This window comes from Delphinus delphis, chromosome 20 (assembly GCF_949987515.2).
Source record: "Delphinus delphis chromosome 20, mDelDel1.2, whole genome shotgun sequence".
NCBI lineage: Eukaryota > Metazoa > Chordata > Mammalia > Artiodactyla > Delphinidae > Delphinus > Delphinus delphis.
In genome coordinates, this window is record NC_082702.1 from 39,635,373 (window position 1) to 39,659,479 (window position 24,107).

General features: G+C 49.7%; 1 protein-coding gene across 1 annotated transcript in view; it reads left to right on the forward strand.

Annotated features, from left to right (window-relative positions):
• The window catches only part of CDH5 (cadherin 5), a 37,871-nt gene that overhangs the window by 9,362 nt on the left and 4,402 nt on the right, over nucleotides 1-24,107 (forward strand). Inside the window, exons 2-11 of the mRNA XM_060000752.1 lie at nucleotides 2,144-2,357; nucleotides 9,191-9,479; nucleotides 10,537-10,653; nucleotides 11,538-11,702; nucleotides 12,495-12,682; nucleotides 14,388-14,638; nucleotides 17,747-17,889; nucleotides 19,395-19,519; nucleotides 19,877-19,985; nucleotides 22,035-22,280. Coding sequence (XP_059856735.1) covers nucleotides 2,163-2,357; nucleotides 9,191-9,479; nucleotides 10,537-10,653; nucleotides 11,538-11,702; nucleotides 12,495-12,682; nucleotides 14,388-14,638; nucleotides 17,747-17,889; nucleotides 19,395-19,519; nucleotides 19,877-19,985; nucleotides 22,035-22,280 — 1,828 coding nt within the window. The 5' untranslated portion in view covers nucleotides 2,144-2,162. The remainder of the gene's footprint in view (nucleotides 1-2,143; nucleotides 2,358-9,190; nucleotides 9,480-10,536; nucleotides 10,654-11,537; nucleotides 11,703-12,494; nucleotides 12,683-14,387; nucleotides 14,639-17,746; nucleotides 17,890-19,394; nucleotides 19,520-19,876; nucleotides 19,986-22,034; nucleotides 22,281-24,107) is intronic.

A 24,107-nucleotide genomic window follows, 5' to 3' on the forward strand; every position in this document is an offset into this window, starting at 1 on the left:
CACCCCAAAGCCTAGCACACAGTAGATGCTCGATACGCATACGCTCAGGGTGCGGCCTCCTATCTTGTCCTGCCCAGGGGCTTGAGAACTTCTCTCTCCCCGTTTCTCAGTTTCACTTCTATTTATTTTACTTTTTCATTTTTTGAGTCACTTCTCACTTGAGGGAGGAAGAAGGGAGCAAGACATGCAGTTCCTTTTGAGGCAAAGAAGGAAATGACCCACCGGGCCTGAGCCCAGCGAGGCTGGCCAGGGGTCACAGCTGCCACCTCCCCTGAGTCAGGACCAGCTTCCTGGCAGAACTCTCAGCTCCCTGAGCCTTTGTTCACGGCCTTCCTCCGGCCCAGAGCAGCTGCCCTTTTCACAGCCCACCTCAAAGGGCACCAGGTCTCCTCCAGTCTGACCGCCTCATTGAGGACTGAGGGAACTGGGACCGGAAGCCTTCCCAGGCACATGGCACCTGCGTTCCAGGCCCGGCTAATGCTCTGTCCCAGCCAAACCCTGCGAGCCCACTTCTGCCTGGGCCAGCAGCCGGGGGCCCCAGGGATGCTGGACGCTAAGCTCAGCAGGCCCAGAGGCCAGTCTGCACACACACACCCGGCCCTCACTGAGGACAGCCTGGCGCCAGTGTCTCAGAGGAAATGTTACTAGAGTTTAGAAACCTCCTGTGCTGTGCAGAATCCAGCTTCTCCCTGCGGCCAGGGCGGGCGACAGCCAGGGAGGTGGCCTCCCAGCCAGCACCCAGTGGGCCCTTGCCTCTCTCCAGGCAGGAGCCCTGATTCTGACTCCCACTCCCACCCACCAGCCTTCTTCCTCTGAACCATCCCAGGAGCCACACGTCAGTGACACAGGGACCAGCAAGGGTAGATTGATGGGGTCAAGGGCTGAGAGGGCATAGTGACAGCCGAGGTCACAGCCTCTACCCACCCTGGGGCAGTGAGACAAGCCCTCTTCCTTCTGGAATTCAGGATGAAGCCGGGCCCTGATCTCTGGGTGACCCCAGATCCCCATCCAGGTTGATCCCATGTCCCGAGGGCTGCCTTCATGGGGACAATCACATGGGGTCTTATGCTTAAAAGGACCCCGTGCTGGGTTTCACGTTCTTCCGTCTCTGTCCTGAAATTCTTAGTAACTTTTGAGAAAAGGACCCCATGTTTCCATTCTATACTACGCCCCACAAACTACGAAGCTGGTCCTGCGAGCCCAGCCTCTCTACCCAGCACCCCATCCCACCCCTGTTCTCGTGACAGCTCCTAAGCTAATCACCAACTGTGAGCGCTGCGTCTGGTGAGGGCCTGGCCCTCTCGGTCACCACATTTGGGTTTCTTAAGAGCCTTCTGAAAACAACATCAAAGCAACACTGCCCCAGGGGCTCTCGGACTAGCCGGGGGGCATGTTTGTTCAGAGGAGCCTTTAAATCCCACCACGCAGCAGCTGCTAGGTCAAGAGAGGGCAGTAGGAAGAAGCGTGAACTTTGGGGCCAGGCCGACTTGGTTTGAGTTTGACTCTGAGGCTTCCCGTCTGGGTGATCTCAGAAACGTTACTAAACCTCTCTCTTCCTCTGCTCATCTATAAAGTGAGGGCCCCAATTATACCCACCTTCTGGCTGACTGGGAGGATTAAGTGCAATAACACAGATAAAGTGCTTGGAAGAGTGTCAGGCATTCAATAGTTATTGATGTTTATTTTTTGGTACTTATTATACTTATTGATGACACTTATTGATAAATGTCAGCGGCTGAGGTCAGACACCTGGGCTGTATTCTCAGCCTCACCATGAACTTAACTTCTCTGTGCCTCAGTTTCCCCGTCTGTAAAATCCAAGCTGGGTGTCCACCGCACAAGGCTTTGGGAGCTACCATCCACATCAGCATTGCTCTCTCCCCCAGGAAACCTTCCCTACAGCTCTCCTCTAGCCTCCCCTGTCGTCCATGCTTGCTTGCCCAATAGCACATGTGACCCTTAAGTAGGAATTGTTTCTGCGTCTGGCTTCCCCTCCCAGACTAGGAGCTCCACGGGGGCAGGAAGAGGGTGTGGTTCTGCTAGTCTGAGCAGAGAGTGAAGGATGAAGGGTTAAACAGTTCAGTGCTCCCCGGGAGATGCTCGCACCCCACATTCCCTGATGGTCTCTCTCCTCGTCCCTCAGAGCCGTCCGTCCCGGGAAGATGCAGGTGTTCGTGATGCTGCTGGCTGCAGGGGGCACCTGCCTGGGCCTGCTAGCTGCAGCGGCCGTCAACCCTGACCAACCCAACCCCCCCAGCTCGCTGCCCATTCACCGGCGCCAGAAGAGAGACTGGATCTGGAACCAGATGCACATCGATGAAGAGAAAAACGGCTCACTGCCCCACTATGTGGGCAAGGTAAGGCTCAGGCCCCAGAGCGGGAGAGGCGTGCCGTGGTGGTGGTGATGATAAAGACAGTGACAGGTGCTGTGGTGGTTGCAGGGATGGGGATGATCGTTGCGAGGGTGATGGTAATAGTGGGAGAGATGGTGGAGGTGGCAGATGTCATGGTGGTGGTGACTATGGTGATAGCCAAGGAGAAGGTGGTGGTGGTAACAGCGGTGGTGGTGGTGATGACGATGATGATCGTGGAGGTGGAGGTGGTGTGGTGGTGGTGGAAGTAATGGTGAGCACAATGGTTCATCTTTCTCGCAGACTTTGGCCTATGGAGTGAGTATCACTGGCAGAAGGGCCACCCCGTGCACAAGCTAAGGAGGGCAGCCTAGCGTGGGGGCTCAGGGCTCAGGGCAGGACCAGCCAAGGCTGCCATTAACTTTGCGCATCTGAGAGGTCTGGAAGACCTGAGCAGACTTCTACAGAGCTGTGCTGGCGACACGGCTCATCATCCAGGCCAGGGTTTGCCGTCTCTAGTCGAGGCATTTGAACCTCCTCAGGAAGCCCTGTCTCTCAGGGTGTTTTGCCCTAGCGTCTAGGGCGTTATGAGCTCCAGATTCTAGGACACCCATAACAAGGCATTTGACCCAAGCCTGCCCTCCAGGGCGGTGCCTACGACTCTAAACCCTCCTTTCATCCCAATTAAAACGTGTCCATCCTCAGTCACCTTCCTAGAGCTTGGAGCTAATCTGAGGGACTAATGAACTATCTTCCTGTGTCAGAAGGTCGCTGAGGTCAAAACCGTACACTCTAATTGAAAGGAATGGCTCTAGGGGCTTCCCTGGTGGCGCAGTGGTTGACAGTCCGCCTGCCAATGCAGGCAGGGGACACAGGTTCGTGCCCCGGTCCGGGAAGATCCCACATGCCGCGGAGCGGCTGGGCCCATGAGCCATGGCCGCTGAGCCTGCGCGTCCGGAGCCTGTGCTCCGCAACGGAAGAGGCCACAACAGTGAGAGGCCCGCGTACCACAAAAAAAAAAAAAGAAAGGAATGGCTCTAGTGGTGGAATTTCACACACAACAGGGAGACGGATTAGGGGATTAGGTATTTCAAGAGTTTTCAGTGAGGAGAAAAATTCCTTTCCAGTGCTTTAAAATCTCACCACGTCAGTTTCTTGGACGCTAAGCAGGGTCAGCTAAAGAAAGATCAGTGTACCGGTGAGAGGAATTATGGTCCCAAGCACAAGGCTGGGCTCTGGGACATGGTCAGGGGGCAAAGACAGACATGGTCCACACCCTCACGGAGCTTGTGGTCTAAAACAGGGGCTGGCCACATGTAAATCAGTGAAGTTAGAACACTCCCTCACACCATACACAAAAACAAACTCAAACTGGTTTAAAGACTTAAATATAAGACATGATACCATAAAACTCCTAGAAGAGAACATAGGCAAAACATTCTCTGACATTAATCACAGCAATGTTTTCTTAGGTCAGTCTCCCAAGGCAAAAGAAAAAAAAGCAAAAACAAACAAACGGGACCTAATCAAACTTATAAGCTTTTGCACAGCAAAGGAAACCATAAACCAAATAAAAAGACAACCTATAGACTGGGAGAAAATATCTGCAAATGATGTGACTGACAACGGCTTAATTTCCAAAATATATGAACAGCTCATATAGCTCAGTATCAAGAAAACAAACAACCCAATCAAAAATGGGCAGAAGACCTAAACAAACATTTCTCCAAAGAAGCCATACAGATGGCCAACAAGCATATGAAAAGATGCTCCTCACCGCTATTAGAGAAATGCAGATCAAAACCACCATGAGGTATCACCTCACAGCAGTCAGAATGGCTGTCATCGAAAAGTCTACAAATAATAAATGCTGGAGAGGGAGTGGAAAAAAGGGAACCCTCCTACACTGTCGGTGGGAATGTAAATTTGTGCAGCCACTATGGAAAACAGTATGAAGGTTCCTTAAAAAACTAAAAATAGAGTTACAATATGAGCCAGCAATCCCACTCCTGGGCATATATCCAGAAAATATGAAAATTCTAATTCAAAAAGATACACGAACCCCAATGTTCATAGCAGCACTATTTACAATAGCCAAGACGTGGAAGCAACCTAAGTGTCCACCAACAGATGAATGCATAAAGAAGGTGTGGTACCTATAAATAATGGAATATTACTCAGCCATAAAAAAGAATGAAATCTTGCCATTTAGAGCAACATGGATGGACCCAGAGGTTATCATACTAAGTGAAGTAAGTCAGACAGAGAAAGACAAATATCATATGATACCTCTTATATGTCAAATCTAAAAACATGATACAAATGAACTTATTTACAAAACAGAAACAGACTCACAGACATAGAAAACAAACTTACGATTATCAAAGGGGAAAGCAGGGGAGGGATAAATTAGGAGTTTGGGATTAACGTATACATACTACTATATATAAAACAGATAATCAACAAGGACCTACTGCATAGCACAGGGATCTATATTCCGTAGGTTGTAATAACCTATAATGGAAAAGATGTATGCACACACACACATATACATCACTTTGCTGTACACAAGAAACTAACACAACACTGTAAATCAACTATACTTCAATTAAATAAATAAATACATAAATAGGGGCTGGTAGAACTGCCCCGCCATGCGGTTTTGTAAATAAAGTTTTATTGGAACAGAGCCACGCCGTGCAATTAACAAATGGTCGTGGTTGCTTTCATGCTACAATGGCAGATTTGAGTAATTGTCCCAAAGACCATATGACCCACAAAGTCGAAAATTTTTACTATCTGGCCCTTTACAGAAACAGTTTGCCCACCCTGGCCTAGAAGGGCAGCATGTATCAGACAAAGAACCCCACACATGCTGGAGATGGGGGAGCCCTATGGTTATAGAGAAACAGGCCAGAAAGGACCCCTAGATGGGGAAGGGTCAAGTCTGGCCTCAGCACCAGAAATGCCATGGCAGCTGGCGGTGGAGCCAGCTGGGGAATCTACACTCACAGCCCTGCCCACGGCCCTCTCCACTGCTCACTGTGCCCAGGCCTCCTCTGGCCACCAAGAATGGCTGGGAAATTCAGATCCTTCAGTCTGGCCACTCAGAGGGGAAGGCGCTTGCCCAGGGTCACACAGTGAAACCAGGATAGAGCCCTAGGAAAGCACAGGGTTCCTGACTCCCAACACCGATGTGAACTCTGTGCCCTAGAGGAAAATGCCATCGGCCCATCTACCCCTTCCCAAGGGGGTGAGTGTGCCGTGAATCAGCCTCCAGAGAGAATGGCTGCCCCCCAACAAATACCCACGGGCTGAGTCAGGGCCAGTCAGCAAGCAGGGCCGCCGGCGCGCCGCCCAGCCCGGACACGGCAGGCCTCAGACGGCTCGCCCGAAGGCCTCTGCGCAGCACGAAGAGCCTCGGGCATGCCGTCCCCTGCCAACAGCGTGCACTTGGCACCTGGCATGGGGACAGAGGGTCCCGTGCAGTCCCCACCCTGGGAAGAAGCACGGTGTCTGGGAGAGGCAAGGACAGGGCTCCAAGGCTCACCTCCTGGCTCCAAAGACGTTATCGGAGGGAAGGAAGTCGCTGTTTACCAAGATCAGAGCCAGGAGCCTTTGTTTACAGAGCTGTTTGCCGGACAATGGGAGCGGAGTGGCCTTCTGAATCCACAGACAGGGGTCAGCATAGCTTCTGGCATTAAGATGTTATATCCAAATATAGGGATAATTTAAAAAGGGGAGGCCCCCCCAAACCTATAACCTCAGTCTGTCTAATCGTGAGGAAAACATCCGACAAATTCCAATAGGGGGCATCCTACAAAACACCCAACCAGCACTCCTCAAAACTCTCCCGGTCGTCGAAAACAAGCAGAGCCTCACGGACAAAGAACAAACTTATGGTTACCAACGAGGATAGTGGGGGGAGTGGGATTAACATCTACACACTACTATATATAAACCAGGCAAACAACAAGGACCTACCATACATCACAGAGAACTATACGCAGTATCTTGCAATAATTTATAATGAAAAAGAATCTGAAAAAGAATATATATGTATATTTGTATATATATATATAACTGAATCACTTTGCTGTACACTTGAAACTAACACAACATTGTAAATAAAGTATATTTCAATTAAAAAAAAAAAAAAGAACCATGGAGAATCTGAGAAACTGTCCCAGCCAAGAGTAACTTAAAGGAACATGACAACTAGAGGTAATGTGGTATCCTGGGTGGGATCCTCAAACAGAAAAAGGACATTAGGTAAAAACTACGGAAATTTGCACAAAATATGAACTTCAGTTAATAATAATATATCAATATTGGTGCATTAATTACAACAAATGTACCATACTAATGTAAGATGTTAATAACAGGGAAATTGGGCACAGGATGTATGGGAACTCTCTGTACTATCACCTCAATTTTTCTATAAATCTGGAACAGTTCTAAAATATAAAGTCTATTTGAGAAAAGTTGGAGGGAAGGAAAACAGAAACTCATATCCAAATGAAGTCTTCTTAACACTATTTATTTGATGATACTGAGAAATTATCAAAGATGTTTAGGTGTGAGTCAAATGCAATCTCAGACAGAATTCCAGTAACAGATAAAAGCTGACTCACGCCCCCTTGCTACCCCTGCCCACATGAATCCTAATGCACCCACCAGAACCAGGTTTGGGATGACCATCCTACCCTAACCCTGAGTAACTCATACAGGGCCCCAGACTGTCCCTCCTTCTTGACCCCCACTGTCCTCCCGCCCAAGTCACAGGTTCCGGCGCTGGCGCATCACTTCTTGCCTCCGGCCCATCTGTCCATCGTATGTCCCGGCCACTGGGCTTCGGGACCTCCCCACGAACCATCTGCCCCTGCACACCCGCAGCCCTGCTCCAGGACGCTTCTTCACTACCTCCAGCTACAGCCTCACCTCTCTCCCGCCCCGCCCACCAAGGGGGAGGAGCCTCACTCCCTGTCCCCACTTCCTCACCTCCCAGACTCTTCTCTAAAGCCCTGTCACCCGGGAGCTTCCCTGGTGGCGCAGTGGTTGAGAGTCCGCCTGCCGATGCAGGGGACGCGGGTTCGTGCCCCGGTCCGGCAAGATCCCACATGCCACGGAGCGGCTGGGCCCGTGAGCCATGGCCGCTGAGCCTGCGCGTCCGGAGCCTGTGCTCCGCAACGGGAGAGGCCACAGCGGTGAGAGGCCCGCGTACCGCAAAAAAAGAAAATAATAATAATAATAATAAAGCCCTGTCATCCGGCTTCTCGATCCACCACCCCCTAACGCGGCTCTCACCAAGGGCTCCGATGACTGCACCGCTGCTAAGCCTAGGGATGCTTTCCAGACCTCGTGGGACCTGACCACACCCATCTTGATGCTCCCTCTTCTGTCCTGAGACCCCACTCTCTCTCGGGTTCTCCTCCAGCCTTTCTGATGCAACACCTTTACTCAAGGCTCTTGTTCCAACTGACCCTTAAATGCTGCCCTTCCTCAAAATCTCAGCCTCTGCTGCTTCAAACCAGGCCCTGAGAGAAAGAATGGGGTCTGGACTATCTTTATGCTCCCAGGCTGGCACCTTGTAGGCATCTGATTTTTTTCTTTTACTTTACTGAACTCTATTTTTTGAACATCCTAACCACCTATGGGAGGACCATTAGACATGTATGAAATATGATTAGCTTATGTTCCTAATAGCCTCTGTTTCCAAGATTCCATAAATGAAATGTTCAGCAATTCTAAACTTCTAATATCCTTTAATGTAGGCATCTAGTGTGAAAAACAACTAGCATTTATTGAGAGCCTGTGCAAATTGCTTTACACACATTATTTTCCAAGTCTTATTCCTAAGGACACTAATAGTATGTGTAACAAAGGAAAAGGATTCAGTGGTCTAACAAGTATAGGAAATCCTGAGTTAAACAAAGCTCAGTAGAGTTCTTTCCTGCAGAACTATATGTTGTAAATCTCCAAAAAGAGAACATTTTATGCACCATTCCAAAACTAAATGACTGAGACCAGTGATGTGCTGATAAATAGTTGACAACTGGCTTTTGAGGGGAAAAGATCCTGTTTGTAGCATTTACCAATTTCCTTGGTATAAACACTTTCACCATGTCTGTTGCAAGCTACCAACTCGATGCCACTGAAGGCAGAGTTGGGAACAGATGTGCATTAACACAGCCTTATCCAATATTTCCATCATTTAATACGATCAACATAAAAACTCAAGAACAGGGGTGGGATACGGAGGGTGGGAGGGAGACACAAGAGGGAGGAGATATGGGGATATATGTATATGTATAGCTGATTCAGTTCGATATAAAGCAGAAACTAACACATCACTGTAAAGCAATTGTACTCCAATAAAGATGTAAAAAATAAAAAAGTTTTTTAAAAAACTCAAAAGAACATAGTAAAATGTAGTAAAATTACAGTATTAGGAAGCAATAGATTTATAGTACGTTACCTTTGTTTGTTTTTGCGGTACGCGGGCCTCTCACTTGTTGTGGCCTCTCCCGTTGCGGAGCACAGGCTCCGGGCGCACAGGCTCAGCGGCCATGGCTTACGGGCCCAGCCGCTCCGCAGCATGTGGGATCTTCCCAGACCAGGGCACGAACCCGCGTCCCCTGCATCGGCAGGCCGACTCTCAACCACTGCGCCACCAGGGAAGCCCCTACCTCTGTTTTTAATATGATTCATTTAATTGTAAGTTTATATAATTGATTTTTTTTAATAATGCCATGCCCCGGCACACTCACACGGGCACACACTCACATGCACACAGCCACCACTGCTATTTCCAGTTCACGGCGCCTCTCCTTTCCTAGATTAAATCAAGCGTGAACCGCAAGAACACCAAGTACCAGCTCAAAGGAGAGTCTGCCGGCAAGGTCTTCCAGGTTGATGAGAGCACAGGGGACGTGTATGCCTTTGAGAGGCTGGACAGGGAGAAGATCTCTGAGTACCACCTCATCGCCCTCGTGGTGGACAAGAACACTGAGAAGAACCTGGAGTCTCCTTCCAGCTTCACCATCAAAGTTCACGATATCAATGACAACTGGCCTGTGTTCACGCACCGGGTGTTCAATGCCTCCGTGCCCGAGATGTCAGGGATAGGTACGCACCCGGTCTGTCTGTCTCCCTCTCCCCTCGCTCATCCCTGGCATGGAGGCCCCTCTCCCATCGGCAGCTTCACTGCCTGGGGCAGGATTCAGTGAGTTCCGGGCCGCTATGGGGATGCCCATGTTGCCACTTTATATGACTCGAAAGGAACTCTGGTCCCTAAAGACTAAGCTCTGACCTGGCCCCAGACGGAGTCCTGACCGTCACACACACACACACACACACACACACACACACACACACACACACACACACACACACACACACACACACACACACACACACACACACACACACACACACACACACACACACACACACACACACACACACACGTCTTGTTACTCTTTGGAGCCAACGCCACCCACTGCTCTGACTCTCAGGGCTGGCATGCCAAGAGCGTAGCCTTTGCATATGAAGGAGGCCAACTCTTCCACCAAGACAAGGAGTCACCTTTGGGGTCCATACAGGAGTGGAGGGGGGCGGGACAGGGACACACCTCATCCCAAGGTGTGTCAGCAGCCTGGACCCCAGGCCTCCAGAGGAGACTATTCCTTCCTCAATTCTACCCCCAGCCTCCAGGGGGTGCCAGAAAAGGGCTCCCTTCCCCAGCCCTTAGTCCAGGCTCTCTCGCCAGGTCTCGGGACCAGACCTTCCTGTCAAGTATGGGGAGCCTGGAGCTCAAGGGGAAAGAGATGTGAACCCAGCCCTTTGGGGGCCCTTCCTATTCTCTTGTTCTCATGCTTCCAGAAGGAAGAAGCACCCCTTACTGCTTCTCCCCATGACCTCAGCCACTCCCCTCTTCCCTCATTTCCCCCATAAATGAAAACCACCTGTTCTCTTTGCCCTTCATGTTTGAGGGAGCGGGGCCTCCACCACTGCCAGCACTTTGCCCCCAGGCAGGCTCCTCAGAAAACAAAGCAGCCTTTTCTCCCTCAGGACCCGGGGGAGGGGGGTTCAGGGAACAGCCTGAGCCCCATCGGCCCTCATCCGGGAATGGGGTGAGGGGCTGGCCATCGCAAAGCAGCAACCCTGGGTTCTCTCCCCACAGGGACCTCGGTCATCCAGCTGACAGCAATGGATGCAGATGACCCCACCGTGGCAGACCACGCCTCTGTCGTGTACCAACTCCTGAAGGGAGAAGAACATTTCAGCATCCGTGGTTCCGGTCTGTGTGACTAACCCCCCCGGGGGCGGCACTGGCTTGGAGGGGGTGGAGGTGCAGGCACCGAGGGAAGCCCAGTCTGCCAGGTGTCACTGACCACTGACCTACACCACCCTTTGGAGGCAGTCGGTACCCTCCCTCCGTCAAGACAAGGTGGCTGGTGAGGGCAGAAGGAGGCAGACAGGTGCCCGAGACGTGAACTCAAGTCCAGGGGACAGAGTCAGGACCCAAGCACTGACAAGAGAGGTGGAAGAGAATGCCGGTTAGCAGCTCCAGCTATGGAATCAAATGGATCTGGTTTCAGAACCCATTTCTGCTCCTCACTGCTTCTAAAGACCTTGGGCAAGTCAACTGACCTCTGTGAGAGCTAGGGCCCTAATCTCAAAACTGGGGAAGCTTATATTCACCTTGTACAGTAGGTGTGAAGTCTGAATTAGGTAACGTCTAATGAGCACGTGGCCCATCGTCATTATCCACTCCACGTGACCCAAAAAACTGTAAGGACTGAGTCTTGGGAGCAGGTGGTCATGCCTGAGGCAAGCCATCTTTCAGAGTGACGGCAAACACACAGCACAACCTACGCGGCCCCAAGGCAGCCATCGCTAACCCAGCACAGCACTCTTCCCACTCTGAGCCTAGATGTGGCCTCAGGTTCTTGCTCAACCCAGTGCTCCAGGTGGCTGGGACCAATACTGGACCAAAGCGTTTGGCCTAGCAGTGCAGGGCATGGAGGTGGAAGGTGGTTCACCCCTGGCCCTCAGTCCTGGCTGCACAGTGAAATCACCTGGGGAGCTCTGAAGCCAGGTGCCCTATGGGTAGCGGCCAGGCATCACTATTTTTTAAAAGCTCCCCAAGTAACACGGCTCCTGATGTGACACTTTTTGCAGGACTAATTGTCACAGCGAACAAAAACCTGGACCGAGAGAAGCAGGCCAAGTATGAGATCGTGGTGGAAGCACGAGATGCCCAGGGCCTCCGGGGGGAATCGGGCACGGCCACCGTGCTGATCTCTCTGCAGGACGTCAACGACAACTTCCCCATCTTCACACAGTGTGAGCCCCTCCCCTAGGGCCCCGGGCAGGGCGAGGGTTGGGATACTCCAGGCTCGGTGACCCGGGAGCTCTCAGAGAGGATCCTGGCAACTGTCTACCTCTCTCTCCAACCCAGGGCGGGCCTACGTCAGGGGCGCCTTTCCGGTGTTCCCCATCTATGAACACGTTCCCCATCTAGTCACACTCCCTGCTGTGTGCCACCGTGTGCCCAGAGTCCCACTACCAGACAGGACCACTTTCACCCAGATCCCATGAGCTCAGGAAAACCCAGACCCCAGCTAGAAAATCCCCATGAGCTGGGGAACAGGGGTTCGGCAAAGCGCCAGAGCCAGAGCCAGGGCTGGGCTCTGACCCATCCACAGACTGATTCTCCCCTTCTGACACGCCCTGGGTGGGCTGGGGAGGAAGTCAGCTGACTCTTCACTTGCGACTCCAATGCTGACGGCTCACGCAGAGGCTCAGCCACCCCAAGGACAGGCGGGTTTTCCTGAAGTGGCCTCCGTGTGTATGGCACAAGCCCCCTGAAGGCAGAGATTCTCTCAGTTGTCAATGAACAGGTCCCCCAGCAAGGTGCCTGACACACAGCAGATGCTTAATAACTACCTGTCAGGTGGATGGAAGGACAGAGCACAACCTCTCTGCCTTGGGACACAAAGTTCCAGAGGAATTAATACTACTACTACTATTTTATTGTGCCCGTTTCCTGTAACAAAATGTATTGGGCTAGTATGGGGACGATCGCCTCATCTATCTCATTAACCCAGTGCCCTTTGGGGCGCCTCTTTGCATCAGCCAGGTACATATTTTCTGTGCCCGAAGACATCCGTGTGGGCAGCCCCCTGGGCTCTCTGTTTGTGGAGGACCCAGACGAGCCCCAGAACCGGAAGACAAAGTACAGCATCGTGCAGGGCGAGTACAGGGACACCTTCACCATCGAGCCTGACCCCAGCCGCAACGAGGGCATCATCAAGCCCATGAAGGTTCGCAGACCCGTGGCAGTGACATCAGATGCAGGGTTGGGGGCTCCTGGCTTCCTCAGGACTCAGCCAGGGGTTGCTCCCGGATCAGAGGCCACCAAAGGCGCACGTTCTGGGTCAGTCTGGAGCTGGCTGTGTGCTCGTGGACACTGTGACCCTGGCGCTGGGAAGGGGAGCCAGGACAGAAGGGTCAGTGCCTTAGGCTGGGCTACCCCGGAAGCAGACCTTGAGGCAAGGATTTGGGTGTAAATAGTTTACTTGGGGAGTGATCTCAGGAAGCCCCCGGAGCAGTGAGATGTGAAAAGGAGGAAAGCTAATACAGGCTCCTCAATGAGCAGGTGAACACCATGGGCGAGTGGGGTGCAGTCCCGCTGGGGACATCTGGGGGACAGTGTGGAACATGCCTCAGAGTCGCAGCCGCTGTGGGCTGATTGAGGGCTCCTGGGGGCCCACTCCCCAGCACTTCCTTCCTCTTTTTTTTTTTTAAGATTTATTTATTTATTTAATTTATTTTTGGCCACATCAGGTCTTAGTTGCAGCATGCAGACTCTTCATTGTGGCCCGCGGGCTTCTCTCTAGTTGTGGTGTGTGGGTTTTCTCTTCTCTAGTTGTGGCGTGCAGGCTCCAGGGCGCATGGGCTCTGTAGCTGTGGCGCGAGGGTTCCTAAGTGCATGGGCTCTGTAGTTTGCGGCACACAGTCTCTCTAGTTGAAGAGCGGGAGGTCAGTAGTTGTGGCACGTGGGCTTAGTTGCCCCGTGGCATGTGGGAGCTTAGTTCCCTGACCGGGGATCGAACCTGCGTCCCCTGCATTGGAAGGCGGATTCGTAACCACTGGACCAGCAGGGAAGTCCCCTCCCTGGCACTTTCTGATCTGCCCTGGGCTCGGGCCAGGAAAGCCCTGGAAGAGTACAAGTGCTTGCAGTGAAAGCCATCAGCATGTAAGGAAATAGTGAATGCCGTGGGGAGGGGGTGGCCACTGGCCGTGGCTGCTGCTGAGAAAGCAGTTGGACTGGCTGAATCTAGAAGAGGAGGGAAGGTCTGCCAGGGGCACAAACTGCTTCAGAACGGCCATGCAGAGGACTGGGAGGCCAAGGCCAGTGATGACCTGCCTCAAAGGGGACACTCCAGAACCCCTCTGCCTGAGCCAGGCCATTCCTCCAGCAGACCTCTCCCGAGTCCTTCTCTGGTCCAGCCCTGTGCTGGGGACTAGGTATACCCAGGGGAGTCAGACGGCCTCCACGGTACCAAAGCTCTCAGCCAGTAGGGAGGACAGACACACAGACATAAAGGGTACCCAGGCAGGGAGCAATTACCTGTGTTGGGAGGGGCAGGAATGGGTTCTGAGAGGGCATCAGATTACCTGCAGATTGGCTTCCTGAGGGGTGGATAGGAGTACGCCAAGCGGGCAAGGGCAGGAGAAGAGACTTGAGCAAAGGCACAAGAAAAGCAATGTCTTTAAGGAGCTGGGGGTAGAACCACTAGTCTGTGGTCCCCTTGACAGCAAGACTGTGGCTGACCCACTGGTTGTCCTCAATACCTGGAACTGAGCCACGGTCAGGATACACGGGAGAGAGCTGAAGACAGCCAGGCCACAGGCCCCTCATCTGTAAAAAGGGGTCATCCCAGCATGACCTCGCAGGGTTGCTGTGAAAATCACAACCCTGTGCTTGGCTCAGAGCAAGTGCTCACCATAGTTTTCCCTTCGCAGCCCCTGGACTATGAACGCATCCGGCAATACAGCTTCACCATCGAGGCCACGGACCCCACCATCGACCTCCGCTACCTGAGCAGCACCTCCACCAAGAACATCGCCCGTGTCATCATCAACGTCACAGATGTGGACGAGCCCCCCACCTTCCAGCAGCCCTTTTACCACTTCCAACTGCGGGAGAACCAGAAGAAACCTCTGATCGGCTCAGTGCTGGCCGTGGACCCCGATGCTGCTAAGCGGAGCATCAGGTAAGGCGGGTGGAAGGCGTGACGATGGTGGTGATCACGACACCACCCAGGCACTGAGCCTCTTAGGCCTGCTGGACTGAGCCCAGGACTCAGAGGGGGAAACTGGCTTCTCCCGGAAGGTACATGGGACATGCACAGAGGCACGACAAGACTTAGCCCAAGCTCTTCCACTAACCCATGTGGCCAGGTGGAATCTTGCTCTGCCCAGGCCAGCATGGTCCTGGCCATCAGAGCTTCCCGTTGTCTGCTCTACCTTGAAGGGGAGGTACGGGCTCCCACAGGTCCCGTCTGGGGAGATGTGACAGTCAAGAGAGCAGCCAACTTGACATCCATGAAACCCCTTCGCTAAACACGATTTATTACATTTGTCTTCCCAAAACCACAAAAGGAAACAGTGTTTATTTCACACAATCAAACAACACAAGGATCTATAAAGAAAACATCATAACCCTGATTTCCAGACAACTCACGTTCATGGTGTGCTGTGGTCCTATCATGCCTTTCTTCATGACCACACAAACATCTACATACATTTATGGTGGATTTGTCCTTTGTTTGTTTGGGGGATTTGATTGTTTTAAAATGTTTTTGGATCACACTATACCCATTTCATCACTACTTGTTCTTCTATCTGAACTAGACTCCTCTCCTCTACCCTCTGTGACAAAAGATGTAGTTCCAAGCTCCTGTACATCCCTGAATCTATTTCTGAATCCTATGTTCTGTGGCAAAGCCATTCTGTTTTATTGTAGCAGCTTGATACTAAAACTTGGTATGTATACGGCAAGTCCCTCCCTCAAGTGTTTTTTCACTTTATATGGCTTTAATGCATTCTCAAACATTCATTCTTCCATGTGAACCATAACATTCTTCCGTTTTTAAAAAAGCATCAGAATTCTAATGAGAATTGTGTTTATATATCAATTTGGGGGGAGTTAATGTTTCTCTGTTATCAGGTCTTCCTGTTAAAGACAAATGTCTACCTCCATTCTGATCACATCTCATAAGTTTTAGGACAACTGTCCTCATGGCCATTCTATTCTAAATGGTCTATAATGATAATTTTTACTTCTCCATTGATCCAATGGTTTATTTAAGAGACTTTTTTTTCATTTACAATTGGTAGGGCATTTTTTGGCTTTGCTTTAACTTGTTCTGTGATGTAATTGTCTTTGTGTGTCTTTCTGTCCATTTTTTTTCTGGAATATCTAAGCTTTTGCTTTATGTATTTTAATTTTTCTATTCAGTTAACAAAGGTTTATAACTATTTTACCTTCATTATGACTTGTCACTTTCATCCTTATGACATTTTGTCCTCAATTCCATGTTGCCTGATGTAAAGTTTGTCCTGTTTTCATGTTACTCATGTTTGCCTGAAATAAATTTTCCAACCTTTACTTTTAATCTTTTCTAGGTCATGGGCAGTAAGTTGTCTCTTGAAACTGGAATGTAATTGGCTTTGCTTTTTTTTTTTTTTCCCATCTTTACTGGAGTATAATTGCTTTACAATGTTGTGTTAGTTTCTGCTGTACAACAAAGTGAATCAGCTATATGTATACATATATCCTTATATCCCCTCCCTCTTGAGCCTCCCTCCCACCCCGCCTATCCCACCCCTCTAGGTCATCACAAAGCACCGAGCTGATCTCCCTGTGCTATGCAGCAGCTTCCCACTAGCCATCCATTTTACATTTGGTAGTGTATATATGTCCATGCTACTCTCTCTTCATCCCAGCTTCCCCTTCCCCCCCATGTCCTCATGGCTTTGCTTTTTAATCTAAACTGAGATGCTTTGTGTTTAACCTATTTACATTTTTCATTGTAAATGATATGTTTGATCTTACTTCTTTTATCTTGTTTTACATTTGCTATTTCTCAAACTTAATTACTTTTTTCTCTTCCTCCATCTTTGTTGTAGAGTCTATTTTTTCATGTTATTTTCTCGTAGATATTTGGATGGAGTACATGCATTTTTACTTCTACCAGTGAGATTTACTTCTATCTGTAAAATTTTAAATGTTTTCCTGGACCAATATTTTCTAGTTAAAAATCTCTGTCTCTCTGTCTGTCTCTGTCTCTCTCTCTCTCTCTCTCTCTCTCACACACACACACACACACACACACACACACACACACACACACACACACCACTGCCTTCCTATATATGATAAAGGTATCAATAGTTTAATTTTAATTCCTCCCAAACCAGATTTTTTTTTTACTTTATTTTGAGACACTTGTTAGATGAAGTGAGTTTTCAAAAAAACTTTTTTCAGGACCCATCTTGTGGATGATATACTTCCTGAATCCTTGCATATTTACAAATCAAAAATATTATCAATGTGTCCTAGCATTTAACTTTGTGAGAGTGTCTGGGGTGAGTCTGATTTCTCTTTCTTTATAAGGACGTATCTTTTCTGTCTGGACTCTTTTTGGTTTCTTTATATAGCTCTGAAATTCAAAAGTGTCATCAGGATATAGCTAAATATTGATCTCTTTTTAAAATTACGCCTGATATCAATGACTCTTCTATAAACTTGGGCCTTGCTTCAGATCAGGAAGTTTTCTTCTATTATATCTTTTGTTATTTCTTCTGTTCTCTTTGTTCTGGAATTTTCCTCAGTATTAGAGAAATATATATTTGGAACGTTATATATTTTCATCTCTCTTTTCTTCTCTTCATGCCTTTTTCCTTAAGAACTTTTCCAATTTTTACTTCACAAATTTAATTTCCTTTCAATCACTTCGTACCTCTTCCAGCCCCTTTTTTTATTTCTTCCTGGCTCTTGCCCAACTATCTTTTCATTAATCACAAAATCCGATCCAAGCTGTGGTACAGTTGATTACAGTGCCACCTGCCTCAACTGTGAAAGTGCTGTTGATGGAGTCTCAGGTACCACCCTCAGCCCAGTGATGGCAACACTGCCAACCTCAAAGGGATTATCTCACTACTCTGACTCCCTCTGGGTGGTCAAGTGCAATGAGCAGTGAGAGGAAGATGGGGGATGGATGCAAGGGACAGATCCTGAAGGGTCTCATCTGTCCTGCTGGGGAGTTTGGACTCAGCAAAGAACAACGGAAAATCTTGAAACTCTCTCCCGTGGGCAGATACTCCATCCGCAGAACAAGTGACAAGGGCCAGTTCTTCGGAATAACCAAGCAGGGGAATATTTACAATGAGAAGGAGCTGGACAGAGAAGTCTACCCCTGGTGTAACCTGACAGTGGAGGCCAAAGAGCTGGATTCTAGTGGTGAGTGGCCCCATTTGCCAGGGGACCTGGGCTCCTCTCCTTTTCAAATCGTCAACATCTATCATTTAGGGTCTCCAGAGGTCCTATAAGCACCTGCTGATGCACCACTTGGTTGGGATGCTATAGCGCCTCCATCCCCAAGTGTGGATGGACCAGCTGCATCCACGTCATCTGAGACTTTGTTAGACGAGCAAAACATCAGGCCCCAACCCCAGACTGCATCAGAATCTCACGCACACTACAGTTTAAGAAGCGCTGTTCCAAAACAGGCTGCCAGATGTCCCTGTGATGAGAATCACCTGAGGCACCTCTAAACCACAGAGCTTCTCAGATGCCTCCCTGGAGGTTTTGGTCCAGTGCGTCAGAAATGGGGCCAAGGAGTGTGCACTGAACGAGCGCCGTGTGATTCTTATTATAGTGGTCGTTTGGAAAAGGCTGCTTTGGAGGGTGTTTATGGGCCAGTCAGTGGGCTGAATTCAAAATCTGAAGCAGTTTCCAACTCCAAGACTGTGAGATTCTCCAGAACTTACCCTTAGCCTCTATGAGAAAATCACAACTGTCCTCTGGGAGAAGGATCAATATTCCCACCTCACACAGAGGCCACAAGGGCCCAGAAAGGGGGTGACTTGGCCAGGGCCCCACCGGTGCTACCCTGAAGGGCCCCTGCTTCCTGCTGGCAGCACGTGCCCCACCTGGCAGCCAGGTCAGCTTCAATGGACTCCTGCGTACTGTCCAGATCAGTCTTTGCCCCTTTCTTCCCCATCTAATCTCATTCATACAATTTTTAAATCTTATAGTAATAGTTTGCTGCCCATTTTAAAATACGGAAAATACAAAAAAGGAGAAGAAAATTATACCCTCGTATTCCCACCGTACACAGATAATTACTGTTAGCACTGTAGTGTATTTCCTCTGGTCTTTTTACGATATGTATTTTTATACAAGTGAGATCATAATACCTGTATAAATATCATATCCTGCATTTTTACTTAACCTTATTCCAGAATCATTTTCTCATGGTACTAAAATATCTTTTTTAAAAAGACTGTAATTTTTAAAATGTAATTTACCCGGGCATTGCAAACAGCCACATAGTCCATTCTTTTAAACTGACGTAATTTATTAATGCAATCTCACTTAGATGGTTTACCTTTTCAATTATTTCATAATTAATTTATTTAAATTGGTTTGATTGCTTAAATTGCTGAATTGATTTAATAATTACTTAATTGATTTAATTAAAACCTTTAAAAATACACTTCTGTCGTTCACCTTTTCAATTCTTACAACTAATTCTTTAGCAAATATCCTTGTGCTTGAAGCTTTACCCCCTTCCTCTTCCACTCCCTTCGACCAGAAGGCCATCCCTGGCCTCCCTTCCAGATGTCCATAACCCCCTCTTCCTGCAAAAAGAGCACCCCTCCAGCGCTCCCATCCATACATATTCTAATCCCAGGGCTGGTACCTGCTGAACGCACTGTAGTGATGAGTCCTTTCCCCTGCAGGGACCCCCACGGGCAAAGAATCCATCGTGCAGGTCCACATCGAAGTTTTGGATGAGAACGACAATGCCCCAGAGTTTGCCAAGCCCTACGAGCCCAAAGTGTGTGAGAACGCTGCCCAGGGCAAGGTGCGTCTAACTCAGGTGGGAGGGTAAGGCAGCGTCCGCCTGGGGCAGGCCGAGGGGCAGCACCTCCCAGGCACGGTCAGCCGGCATTTCACTAAGTTTAATGTAACTTGTACAACAGCCTTGAGGAAAGGTGACATTATCCCCACAGGGGGTGAAACTGAGGCTCAGACAGAATGTGTAGTGAGTAGATTGGCGGGGAGGTGGTGGTAGAAAGAGTGGCTCTGTGGAGACCATTTAGGTTAGTGTTACAGGTGAGAGGCAGCCACGGCCAGGTCTAAACCCAAAGTCCCTCCCCATCACTGAAACCCCGGCCAACCCAACACCGCTAACGACCGGCCCCCATCTTCCACCCTCTAGCTGGTCGTGCAAATCTCGGCAATAGACAAGGATATAACACCACGAGATGTGAAGTTCAAGTTTTCCCTGAGCACTGAGGACAGCAACTTCACCCTCACGGATAATCACGGTGCGCCTCAAGGCAGTCAGGCTGGCTCTTGGGGGGCTCAGGGACGGGGTTGAGTCTTGAAAAGCCAGGGTCAAGGACCAAGCCAGTGAACTGGGGGCAGGCCCTCAGTGGGGCTTTCAAGTTACAGGAGGTTTTGTACAATCCCCACCACATACCTAACTGGTCTGTGCAATGGTCAGAGCCACCCTGGCACACTGCTAAGTCCACATGGCCTGCCCTTCCCCATAAGATGCTCAGGTTACTGAGGAGCACGGAACAGATATGCGGTGTAGACAGCTCGGTTCACAAACTAGCCAAAGACTCCTTCCTGCGCTCAGCACAACTGCAAATTGCTCTATGACATAGAACTTTGAGGTTGCTTCCAAAGAGGCAAAACTGGACATTTGAAACCCGAAATGCCAAGGATACAGTGTTTTAATTTGGCTACAATGACTACTTACCAGCAGGTGTCCTCGGGACAGGATCTGGTCCACGAATCACAGCCTAGAGAGCCCTGTGATGTCAGTAGCGGCCAATCAGAGTTTCTCATGAGTATGTGCTTCCGAGAGTGTCAGTGCTGAGTTGACTGAATTCCAGCCAAAAGCAGACAGGCTTCCATGGCTTCTGCACCTTCCTGAGAAAAACACAAAAAAATCCCCCTTGGGTCTAAACAGAACAATCCTTCACCCAGAATGGGGTGGAATCCCTGCCCATCCCTAACTGGCAACACTGTGGTTGGTGAGGATTCCTGTATAGAAACAGCCATTGCCACCTCTGAGGAAGGTCAGGGAGTGGGGTCCCTGAGAGCGAGAGGCAGACCCAGGGGATCAGCCACAGACTTGTCCTTAAGGAGCCTCCTATGGGATGGGGATGGTGGCTACGATGCGCGGACAGTCAATGACAGACCATTCAACATTCCGCTGTCTTTAGTAGTAAATAATATGGAAAAAATACGTGTCACCCCATCCCCAGTGCCCACCTCAATCCTGCCTCAGAGGAGGGCTGCTGTGGAGAAGAAAGCTTAAACACCAACCCAAAGACACCCCATATGTGACCAGGAGACTAGCTTGTTGATCTCAGATTCACTTAGAACATGAATGTCCTGCTACAATATTAAATGAGTATAGTGAGAAATCTCTAATTTTCCTCATACAGTGTCAGTGGCCATATTGTTATTATTTTCAATTATAATAGACATGGCTACTTAATAATGAAATGTAATTGGCTTCCATTTGAAATCTAAAAGATGGCCTCCTTTGCCTTTGGCTTTCTGGGTGTGCCAACCCCGCACGGCTAGGTAAACCCTGGAACAGGGAGTCCCTGGACCCTCTAACCATCATCATCTCCTAGGAGCCAACAAAGGGCAGATTATCCAGCCACTGAATCAGAAAGGCGGGAGAGGGGAGGGGGAAAAGGAAGGAGGAGTGGAGGGGGGCGGTTCTGAAAAACCAGCATGTTAAAAAATCTCCCTGGGGAATTCTGTACAAGGATTGATTGGAGCTGAGAGGGAGAGCCTATGTTTGGGCCAAAGCACATTCTCAATTCCAGCCTGACCGGGGAATCCTCAATTACATATGCAATCATTCCCTCAGTGCCCCAGGGAACTGTGCATTGTTTTTACTTTCTAATGGATTTTCAGGGATAGCAAAAACAGCCTTAGAAGTTAGCCCGATGCTAAAAGACTTTTTAAGACTTTATTTCCCCCTGATTGCTCATCAAAGCTTGAAACAATGCGTTAATTCGCTGACAGTCACCTTTTATTGAAGTAGAGTTAGGGGTCAGGCATATCATTCGCCCACAGAAACAGAAAGCAAGGGTTTTACATTCTGGCCAAGTCCTTCTTAGAGGCTAGGTCGAAGCAGCTGCCCAAAACATCCCCTCTCTGGAGGAACAGACCTGCGCTCAAATGGCTAAAACCTGAGGCAGGGGGTGCCAAGGGCAGAGACACAGCCCAGGCAGCACGTGGGCTGGTGCAGTTACCAAGGGCTTCCTGGAGGTGGCAGGCAGTGTGGATGAGAGGATGGGCACTCCAGGCAGCAGAGCCTGACTCCGAGGACTTGGTGTTTCCAGATAACACGGCCAACATCACAGTCAAGTATGGGTATTTTGACCGAGAGCGCGCCAAGGTCCACCACCTGCCCGTGCTCATCTCGGACAACGGGAGGCCAAGCCTCACAGGCACCAGCATGCTGGATGTGACCGTGTGCAAGTGCAACGAACGCGGCGAGTTCACCTTGTGTGAGGAGGTGGCCGCCCAGGTGGGCGTCAGCATCCAGGCGCTGGTAGCTATCTTCCTCTGCATCCTCACCATCACAGGTCAGTGCCCAGGAGGATGGGAGGGGACATTGAGGGGGCTACACAGGAGAAGGAAGAGGCCAGGGATCCAGGCCCAGCCCTGCCTCCAGGCCCTAGTGCAGGCCTGTGCTAGGTGTAAGCTTCACCTCCTTGGGTGCCTAACTGTGGGGATGGAGGGGGAGGGGGGGAAGAAGGGGGGGACTCAAGTCTCCTTCCCCAGTTTAAAATACTTTATATATAACATTCACTCATTCAACTGACATATTTTGAGCACTTATTGTGTGCCAGGCACTGTTCTAGGCATTTATTTATATAAAACCTCTTCCGAGGGAATTCGCTGGCGGTCCAATGGTTAGGACTCTTCGCTCTCACTGCAAAGGGGCCGGGTTCAATCCCTGGTCAGGGAACTAAGATCCCACAAGTCGCACCTGCTTTGAAAAAAGAGGATCCAGTTCTTCTTTTGGAGAGAAACGGAAAGTTTAAAATTTCTAGTTTAGATTATCGCCAGTGGATTTCTTTCTATTTTTAGGATTTCTCCAGGCTTGACATCTCTTTTCCTCTTGTTTGGGCCTCAGAAATTTTAGGAGCATTTTAGGCCTTGCCTTACTTTGGGCTCCCCAGTTAGGAGACCCTGGGACCAGGATTGGGGTGCACATGGTTTATTTGAGAGGCATTCCCAAGAAGCCCCAGAAGGAAGAGGGGGAGTGAGACTGGAAAGGTAGGCAGCCAATCAAGGGCAAGCTGTCACACAAGCTGCCACCATGGGACACTGGAGCTTCTTCTCACTGGAGACTGGGTGGCGGCACTCACAGCCCATGTTTTTCCAACGATGCCCACCAGCTGATGGTGGGGCTCCTCCCAGAGGTGTAAGTTCTGCGTTTCACCTGGGGCAGGGGCTGGCCCTACAGAGGAAGCCCTTGGGTGGTTAGAGGTCACCCTGTGCACTACAATGACAGGACTGACCGGGGGACACAGTGAGGGACCCACATCATCTGCTCCAGGCCTTTCCTGCCAGTGGCTTCCCTGAGAGGCCCCCTGGCAGTGCCCCCACTTCTGGGGCTTCCGTGGCAAAGAGTCCAGACCCAGATTTTCCTCTCACTAAAAATTAGTAATAATGATATACTGGCATCACCACCACACACAGAATTGCACTTAACCTCATAGCCACCTTATCAAATATAAACAGAGCAGAGGAGTCATCACTTCCATTTTATAGGCAAGGAAACAGAGGCTCAGAGAGGGCATCCTGGCTTTTCTTATGTATGGAACAGTTTGTTAAGTCACTCGAGGCTAGAACGACAGAGTCTAGGAATGCTCTGAGCCTACTTCTAGGAGCTCTCTGCCCCACGTGGTCCACCCCTCCTAGGGGTTGGCAACCGTCATGCAGTCACACACCTCAGAGCTTTGAGCAGGGCCAACATCACACCGCTGCCTGATCATGGGACTCTGGGCATGTCACTCAGCTGTTCTGAGCTCGGTTTGCTCATGTAAAATGGGATATTAATACCTACTTTGAGTAAAAGAACATGAAAATGTGCCAATACCATGCCAGCATGTACACAGCAGGTGCTCAAGAGTAGCTGCTGCTACTGCAACGGGTGCCATGTCTACCAGCACCACCATGACCCATCATCATCATCATCATCATCACCACCATCATCACCATCACCATCATCATCACCATCATCATCATCATCATCATCATCACCATCATCATCTTCACCATCATCATCACCATCATCATCACCATCACCATCATCATCACCATCATCATCATCATCATCACCATCATCATCACCATCATCACCATCATCATCATCATCACCACCATCACCATCATCATCATCA